At 41.7% G+C, this 8,868-nt stretch overlaps 1 protein-coding gene across 1 annotated transcript; it reads right to left on the bottom strand.

Annotated features, from left to right (window-relative positions):
• Positions 1-651: 651 nt before the first annotated feature.
• On the bottom strand, positions 652-6,427 carry LOC111952252 (tyrosine-protein phosphatase non-receptor type 9-like). Its single transcript, XM_023970793.2, has 7 exons — positions 6,116-6,427; positions 5,598-5,685; positions 4,940-5,009; positions 3,987-4,065; positions 3,605-3,755; positions 3,096-3,303; positions 652-2,515 (listed from the first exon to the last, which is right to left on the bottom strand). The coding sequence occupies exons 1-7, from the start codon at positions 6,424-6,426 to the stop codon at positions 2,325-2,327; spliced, it is 1,098 nt and encodes a 365-aa protein (XP_023826561.2). The 5' UTR covers position 6,427; the 3' UTR covers positions 652-2,324.
• Between the last annotated feature and the right edge of the window lie 2,441 nt (positions 6,428-8,868).

The following is an 8,868-nucleotide window of genomic DNA, read 5'->3' as shown; positions in this document are numbered from 1 at the left end:
CAACACCCTTTTCATTCCATGTTCCACTGATGAACTGCCGATTTCTACAGGATGGACTGGAGATGCTTTTGCCAGATGGCAGCCTCACTCGTTATGTGGAAACCATAATTGGGTAGGTTTTATAAGCCTGTTSAAACTTCAACATAGGATAGGTAATATCTGACACAAACAAGTACTAACTGCCATTGGTAATAGAACAGAAATATGTATGGGAGCCAGCACATGGAGAGATGAAGTCCAGACAGATGGGCTTGATACTGATGTCTCTGAATAGAGACCTGGACTCTGCCTTCAAATGTTACTAGACAACTTTTACTTGTATTGTCTTTTTAAATCTCCCTCCCCAGTCAATATGGGGAGGGAGAAACCTTTTATTTTTCCAACAGGATCAGGGAACCCTGTTGTATATGGCAGGATTTCAAACTTGGTCCTTAAATGTCAGGAATTGTGAAAAACTGAGTTTAAATGTATTCGGATAAGGTGTATGTGAACTTCCGACTTCAACTATATATATATATATATATATATATATATATATAACACCGCAATTCACATTTGACTGCACTGTGCATATAAACTCAAGATTTTTCAGAAAGATAATTTGTCTAGACACAAACCAGACTAAAATATGACAAAAGCACACACAATCCATTAGGAATGAACATTTAGCATTTAATGTGCTTAATACACGTTTGGTCTTCCTTTGAAATGTTATTGAACATATCCCAATCGCCTTTGGTTGGAAAACGTAATTGGCAAAAAAAAATATTGGGTCATAAGACAGAAGCATTTGAAATGTACATGTGTAGACAAATGGTTTTTCCATACAGCAACATCTGATTCAATTGTCCTCAATCATACTACCTAATAGTAACAGAGCAAATATAATGCATTTTTAATGTATACTTTTAAAGTCTGAATACTTGTAAGAAAAAGTTGTTTAATACAATAGAAAAATACAATTGGTCACACTGTCCTTCATTGAAAGTAATCATTCTAAAATCACTAAGAGTGCACGAGGATGGCAGACTTAAACGAGGCTCCACTACATGCAAATTCAATATGAATTCAGTAGCAAAGAACAAATTCTTTCATCCAACAAGATATCATGTAATATGATGCACACACTGTTCAGCAATGGGAACGGTAATATTCTACATGTAATCATGACAAGATGGTCTCTATAAGACAAGATGGTCCATTGAACAACCAGACAAGCCTGAAGGTCAAAGGTCCAATCAAGTTATGCCTATATCACGTTTAGAACCTCCCATAATTGCAATTTGACCTTAAATGCACTATACCACCACAAGAACTGCAATATCTTAAAGCACGATGGGAAGAGCCTTTTCAAAGTGCTTCAACATGGCTGTGTATGAAAGTATATTGCACTTTACTGAGGTGAGGTCTAAGACTGGGGTCTTAAGGCGGAAGCAGGGTTATGGCCTTCCTACATCATGTTCATCGCAGCATTGGCGGCTCAACAGAAGTACATCACAGTGTCTCACTGAAGCATACGTAACGACTATTGCGGCGACCAAACATTTAATGTCATGATCACAAGGTTTTCGAACAGCCAATGTGAATAACGTAATGAAGTCTGTGTTGTGAGGGCAGCCCTTAATTCTTCAATCTGCAGGAAATGCATTGAGATGGCAACATTATTAGCAGCTCGCAAAGTTTTTAAGGTGTAGCATTACTTTAAGTGGAACTTAAGGTCATCTATGCATTTTATCGTGGTTGAGGCTTGGATTTGGGGTAGGGCAAGATGAGAAGTCCGCATACATATCAGGACTTCTAAAAGATGCCATTCGATTTATATCAGCTCCAGGAGAAGTTTAAGTCAAGAGGAAATGTTCCTCTCGAGTTTTCCAAGAACAATGCAAGATTGGCTCACCGTCCCTAATGTGGATATTATTGACAAAATAAAAATACAGATTTCAGTGAGGACACAGAACTAATAATATAGGAAAGTAGACTTGAATGTAGCTAAGCGATTTCTATTTGGTAGGACATGGGGTTTACATTGCCCAAACTACCAAAACAAATAAATGGTGGTCCATGCGTAGAAAACAACAATAACTTGGACCGTAACTTCTTGAGACACTACAAATCCGTCTTACTAGTCGTTAAAATGTGAGAGAGTCCGGAGGAATGAGTCTGTCTTAGAGGCCTCTTAAAGGGTAGAATAAGTGATGGCAATCCCTAGAAGCAGACATGCTGATTGGCTACAAAGTGTCCCCTGGATTTTCAGATTGCCTGCGAGAACAACACCCAGGGCTTCACTGATTGGCTGCGAGAACTACGAGGCGACCCCCTTGGCATCACTGACTGGCTGAGAGCAGGCCCTGTCTTTGAGCATGCTCCAGGATGGCGTTGTGGCAGAAGTAGTACTGCTCGGGGGTCTGGATGGTGAAGGCCCTCTGTGTTCTCATCCACCGCACCGTCTGACACACATTGAGTGTCCCCATGTCCTGCAACTGGGACAGACAAATGTCCAGGGCACAGAAGGTACCTGGGGAGAAGGAAGGCGGGAGACATCATTATCAACAGATATATTATGAAGTGGGGAAGATGCAGGAATAACATCAGTTCACTATGGACTCCATACATTATAGCCAAGATGATAGCCATAGAAATATAATCCCTATTAGAGAAATGGGGGTGACACCTATGACTATCACATCATAGAGATTATATTTAATTGTGTGCATTACATGTTACTGAGGTGATCTGGGGGGAATTAACGTACTTGTTATAAGCATGTATGAGCCTTTATATTGTCTTATTAGGGCCCTGTGGTTTGTGGAATCATGTGACATGCCTGGATTTTGAACCTTTATAGCTTTTTCATCAAACTGTCCCAGCAGATGGTCCAGCTGCATCTTCAGACAATTGCTTTCCCTTTTGGTGTAATTCTCCTTCTGGATAAGGCTTAAAATACAGGATAAAATCTTGCCATGTCACATGATTGTGCAAAATACAGAGCCTAAATATATTGTGTGTGTCTTTATTTTGGTCTCAAGGACTGGAGTAAAGTCTGACATGCATAGACTAAAGGAGTGGTGGTCATCAGTGAGAATTTAATAGTTCACCTGTTCTGCCTATGCCCGCACTGCAGTGAACCACCATGGGGGGTCCCAGGGGGTGGCCTCTCCACTGGGGCCCCATGCCCTTCACCGCCTGTCTCTGCTGCCTCTTGACGGCCCCCAGGAAGTCGATGAGCGTCAAGGCCGAAATGGGGACGCCGTAGTCAGGCCAGCTCAGGTATTGGAAGTGGGTCACCTGCTTCTGCTCACATTTCTGGTAGGGACGGGATAGACACAGACAGACACACCATGATAGTGTTAAATTGTGGTAACAAAATAAAAATCACTGATATGCACGAGTTCTAACGTGTTGGAAGTTTTGATGTTAGCCAACACCAAGGTAGTGTTGCACAGTGAAAATTGTTCCAGCTAAAGTGAACAGCCATCCCTATGCAGCTAGCCTGTGCTACAGATAATCTCAGATTTTCATCCTTAACAAATCAGCAATAGGAAATGTGTTCTTCCTTGTGTAAAGGGAGCAGAGGTCACTTTAGACCTGTAGCTATCTACTGTACCTCCATGTTGTGCAGCTCCAGGGTGGTCTGGCTGTAGTGGGAGTGGTTGTCCACTCTCTGGTTGACCACAGCCATGTGACTGTACACCTCCTGGCCACCTTCCTCCAGAGGCCAGTACTGACCACATTTCTTCCGACCGCCCTCGTTCGTCCTGCAACACACAGATTTATTATCTCCAGGAGGGTAAATGACAATCTCTCTAGAATTCAAGAAGTGCCCTATTGTAACATATATGGGTCTGGTTCACAACAGTCACCACATATCAGCATTTCCAAATGTCAGTGAATCATTTAACAACAATCCTCCACTTCATGCCATGACAAAGACTTGATATAATTTAAACTCCCACTGGGTAAAGGTAAGCTGTAAGAAAAGTAATTACCGTGTTGTCATGACAATGACTAGCACATTTTGCTCCCAGACCATTCTCCAAAAATCACCATAGGTTTTCTCCAGTGGTCCTATGGACAGTAGAGTAGAATGAAAGGAATTATCTACTTGTTACATCAAGGCTCATACACACTTACAAAATGTTGAGGTCTTTATGTATAAAATGTTCAACCGACTCAAAATTGTTATTTAGGCTGGATCATCAGGGGGTCATACACTGWGTGTACAAAACATAATGAACCTGCTCTTTCCATGACAGACTGACCAGATGAATACAGGTGATAACCATGATCCTTTATTGATGTRACTTGTGAAATCCACTTCAAATCAGTGTAGATGAAGGGGAGGAGACAGGTTAAAGAATAATTTTTAAGCCTTGAGACAATTGAAACATGGATTGTGTATGTGTCATTCAGAGGGTGAATGGGCAAGACAAAATATTTAAGTGCCTTTGGGCTGGTAGGTGCCAAGCGTACCGGTTTGTGTGAGTCAAGAACTGCAACAGTGCCGGATTTTTCACACTCAACAGTTTCCCGTGTGTATCAGGAATGGTCCACCACCCAAAGGACATCCAACCAACTTGACACAACTGTGAGAAGCYTTGGAGTCAACATGGGCCAGCATCCCTGTGGAACGCTTTRGACYCCTTGTATAGTCCARGCCCCTACAAATTGAGGCTGTTCTGAGGGKAAAAGGGGTGTGCAACTCAATATTAGGAAGGTGTTCCTAATGTTTTGTACACAGTGTGCATGCTTATGACAAGTCTTTCAATGTATCAAGCACATTATAATGCTTTATACCGGTCGACCTTAGTGTTACCAAAACACCAATAGTTTGAGAACCAAAAGAACCTCTTATGAATGAATATTCCATCAAAATGACTAGTGCAAAAGTCTCCGATGGTGAAACTAGCAGATGTCCTTTCATAGACGGCCATCGTTGTACCTTGAGTACCGATGTACGCATTCTTCTGTTTGTAGCCGTCCATGAAGCTGGCGTTGATGTAGTCCGATCTCTGRGGGAACAAACAGGCCTTTGTCACGGCGACCGAGAGAATAGGGGTCCTATAAACATCAGAGCTGTACAGTAGCAATCCAGATAACATTATAGAGCCCTGTTGGATGAATGCCAATTAAATTGAGCGAATAAAAAGAGGGGGCTATCAAGGCGGTTTTAAGCCGTTTATCAGAGGCCTTTGGTGAGCCCGCTGAGTGTAAAAGTAGAGGCTTTCTCACAAACACATGAACCAAAGATGTCCTTTGACATTCTATGAGGCTGAAAGAGAGCATTCACATATGGCAATATTGCGCACTTCTTTTGTGTTTTTTTGTCCTCTTAACAGCCTATTCAAGATGAATATAAATAAAATATAGAATTCATATTTCAAGTTCTAGGAACCACATGTAATGTGCAGGTATATGTGCATTTACAAATACTGTATGGAGCCATATTATGCTGTTGTGAATGGTGACAGCAAGTGCTTGATAGAAGGCAATAAATGCACATGTGGTTCCTAGAAAGTGTTACTGATATCTCTAATGTTATGATACTGTACACTAACTGCATTGATGACATTGTCATATGACTTTTGAGATGTACACACCTCGTTTTGTCTAGTTTTCAGACAAACTCTTGTTTGGTCAAGACACAGGACATCCCCATAGCGATTCCTCTCCTGGTTGTATGCAGCACTGGAGAGAATGACAGACATAAATCAACCATTGGTCATTTAAGAATATCATGAATCCGTATCAAGTTACTGCTCCAAGGGACTGATGCAAAGTTTTTCCACCCAGTTTGATGCTTTCCTTGGTAGTTTAATGGACAAACCCAAAGTCTTATCCTTTTCAACCCAGTGAGGGCTGAGGGGCCCGTATTCACAAAGGGCCAGAGTAGGATTGCTGGTATATGATCAGTTTAGCCATTTAGATAATAAAAAATAAGATTATAAATCGATAGGAGGGTTCTGATCCAAGAAAAGCTCTGATCAGCTTCTACTCTGAGACACCTTGTGAATACGGACCAGAACTCTCTAGGCTTCTCCCCATGCAGCTCAAATGCCTGGAAATGTAGATCAACACAAAGCAAACCCTTTAGAAGCGATTGTACTCATCTACTCACAGGGCACAGTGGAAGGTCCCTGGCGGTTGCTCCTTGCGGATTTCCACGTACTCCAGGTGGATTCCAGAGCGCTGGAGCCTGCCCAGGTGGGCCATGAACTCCGGCAGGCACATGGCCTCCAGCCCGGGGGTGTGGACCGACGAGTCCGCCAGTGGGATGCCTACAAGCTCGTCAACGGGGTCCACACGGCCGTTCTGCCCAGCCAGGAGCTGCTCGTTCCAGCCGTGGGCATCCAGGGGCAGCAGCCCCCCCAGGTGCTCTGGGAGACAATCCCGGGGGAGGTGCTGGCAGAGGTCAGACATTTTGACCATCTGGACCTGGGAGAGGAGAAGGAGGTAGGAGAGAGTGAGGGCTTCAACTTCCAAAGTCAAGTGATAACATCTGATCTTAAGTCCTTGCTCCGTTTAAAAAAATATATATATATATTAAAACTGGACCACCACAGAATCCTTTTTAGGACATCCTGATTCGTAAGCTGTAGGTTTCAGTCTTGACTAAGAATTGAGGATGTCCTAAACTGGATTCCATGCATTAATAGGGGTTTAGGTTGATTTCATTCCCATTCAATGAATCACGGGGACAGTCAATGAATCAACGTCAAGGAATCAAACAGTGTGCTTTTGAATTATGCTCCGTGGGTAGTAATGTGATAACACCAAGCGTTCAATCTCATGACCTCCTCAAGTTCATAAAAAAGTCATAGTTAAACAAGATCATTAATGACTAAATCAATTTAGTATTTTTTTTTTTTTTTTTTTTTATATCACTGGCCTACTTCCTTCCTAACTAATCTGCTTTAAGAGATGCAAGTCCATCAGAGGCATGTGAACGATCTGTTAAATCAATTTTTTTTGTGAAATCAACAGTGACTTGGGCTGAGTATAAATGGCACCTTATTCCCTACGTTGTGACCTACTTTTGACCTGGGCCCATAGGGGTAGAGTGTGGATCGAAATGATTTACACCCTTGATAWAGATGAGCAATAGTGACTGTATAAAATAAGTAATTCTAAATCTGAGCAAAATTTTTATGCACAATTATATTCTTGCAATTGCTCAGAGAAAGATTTTGTTAAACAAGTCATACTTTATTCTCTCAAAAAGATAGGGGTCAAAATGATTGATACCCCTGAAGATTCTTATAGATAAAGTAGTCAAATTTAGTATTTGGTCCCATATTCCTAGCACACAATGACTACATCGAACTTGTGACTAGGGTTGCAAAGGGTTGGAAACTTTCCGGTAAATTTCCGTYATTTTTCCAGAAACCTTCCATGGGAAGTTAAGCCCGGGAATTTTGCTTATTAAATTCATCAAAAAAGTTAGCTTATAAAAAAAAAAGTTAGCTTATAACAGCGAAGGCAATTCTAGGTCTTGTGGCATATTTTGGTTAAACTATCCCCAATTAAATGGAATTGCAACCCTCTGCATGCACAGCGCACTCTTCCATCACATGTACAGCGCACTCTTCCATCACATGTACAGCGCACTCTTCCATCACATGTACAGCGCACTCTTCCATCACATGTACAGCTGATTCTCAAGATCTTGCACACTAATGAGATGCTATTGAGCCCACACTCCTAGACTGTCTGAGCTAAGGACTACATGCTTTCTGGTAAGTTTTGATTACAATACCGGGTGGGGTGAATATATTATACATGACATACACAATTTTTGTGTTTGTTAACTAGTAAATAGTAGCCTACAGCAAACTGTGTTTCAATCATTTCTTCTACCATACATGTTTAATTTTAAAACATTTATCTTACAAAGGAGTTGTTTAATCTAACTGCTTAACTATTTAACTGTACATGAAATTGTATTTGTTTTTTTTTACTCATTGTTTTCTCATCTTTACATGAAAATGCAACAGTTACTATTTGATGTGTGGAGATATTTAACTGCAGCTAATGTAGAAGGAAAAGCTGTGTACATTTGCAAATACTGTGCCAAATCATGTGTGAAGAATGCAACAAAGATGCAGAATAATCTGGCCAAGAGCATAAAGTTCCCTCAGCGCTCACAACAATCAACCTTTGACAAAAGTCCCTCTATTCGAGGTGAAAATGATGAATCAGACAGCCCCATCAAGAGGATCCTCCTGGATGATGCATTTTGGGAGAGAGTGGTAAGCAGCCTGAAACCTATAGCAGTAGCCATTGCACAGATTGAGGGAGACAATGACATCCTGTCTGATGTTCAGACTCGGCTTGCAGATATAAGAGAATAAATCTGTACTGCCCTGCCCACTTCACTGTTGCTCCAAGCAGAGGAAACTACAGTTCTGAAATCGATCAAAAAGCATGAAGACTTCTGCCTGAAGCCCATACACTCCGCAGAGCACATGTTGGACCCCAAGTATGCAGGCAAGAACATCCTGTCTGGTGCAGAGATCAACAAGGCCTATGGTGTCATCACTACTGTGTCTCACCAGGCAAGGTTCTTGGCAGTCTGGCAAAATTTTAGGCTTTTTGAGCCTGACAACGAGCCATCCTCAACAAGGTTGGAAAGTGACAGTGAAGTTGAGGCCTCAGAGTCTGATGTTCAAGAGGTGGACATTGAGGAGGTCCAGGGAGAAGACATGGAAGCCTGAGAGGAAGACAACCAAAGCTGTAGTTTCTAGACTTTCATTTTACAGATGATAAATGTTTTTGGGAGATGCGATGGATCATTGGGGATCATTCAATATTCTCTTTTGTTGTTCAGTGAAATCATCCCATGTGAAGAGTCAACTCATTTAATTAAAGTTC

Source organism: Salvelinus sp. IW2-2015, linkage group LG26 (assembly GCF_002910315.2).
Source record: "Salvelinus sp. IW2-2015 linkage group LG26, ASM291031v2, whole genome shotgun sequence".
NCBI lineage: Eukaryota > Metazoa > Chordata > Actinopteri > Salmoniformes > Salmonidae > Salvelinus > Salvelinus sp. IW2-2015.
Note: the sequence above shows the minus strand (reverse complement) of the source record. Positions and strands in the feature narration are given on the sequence as shown.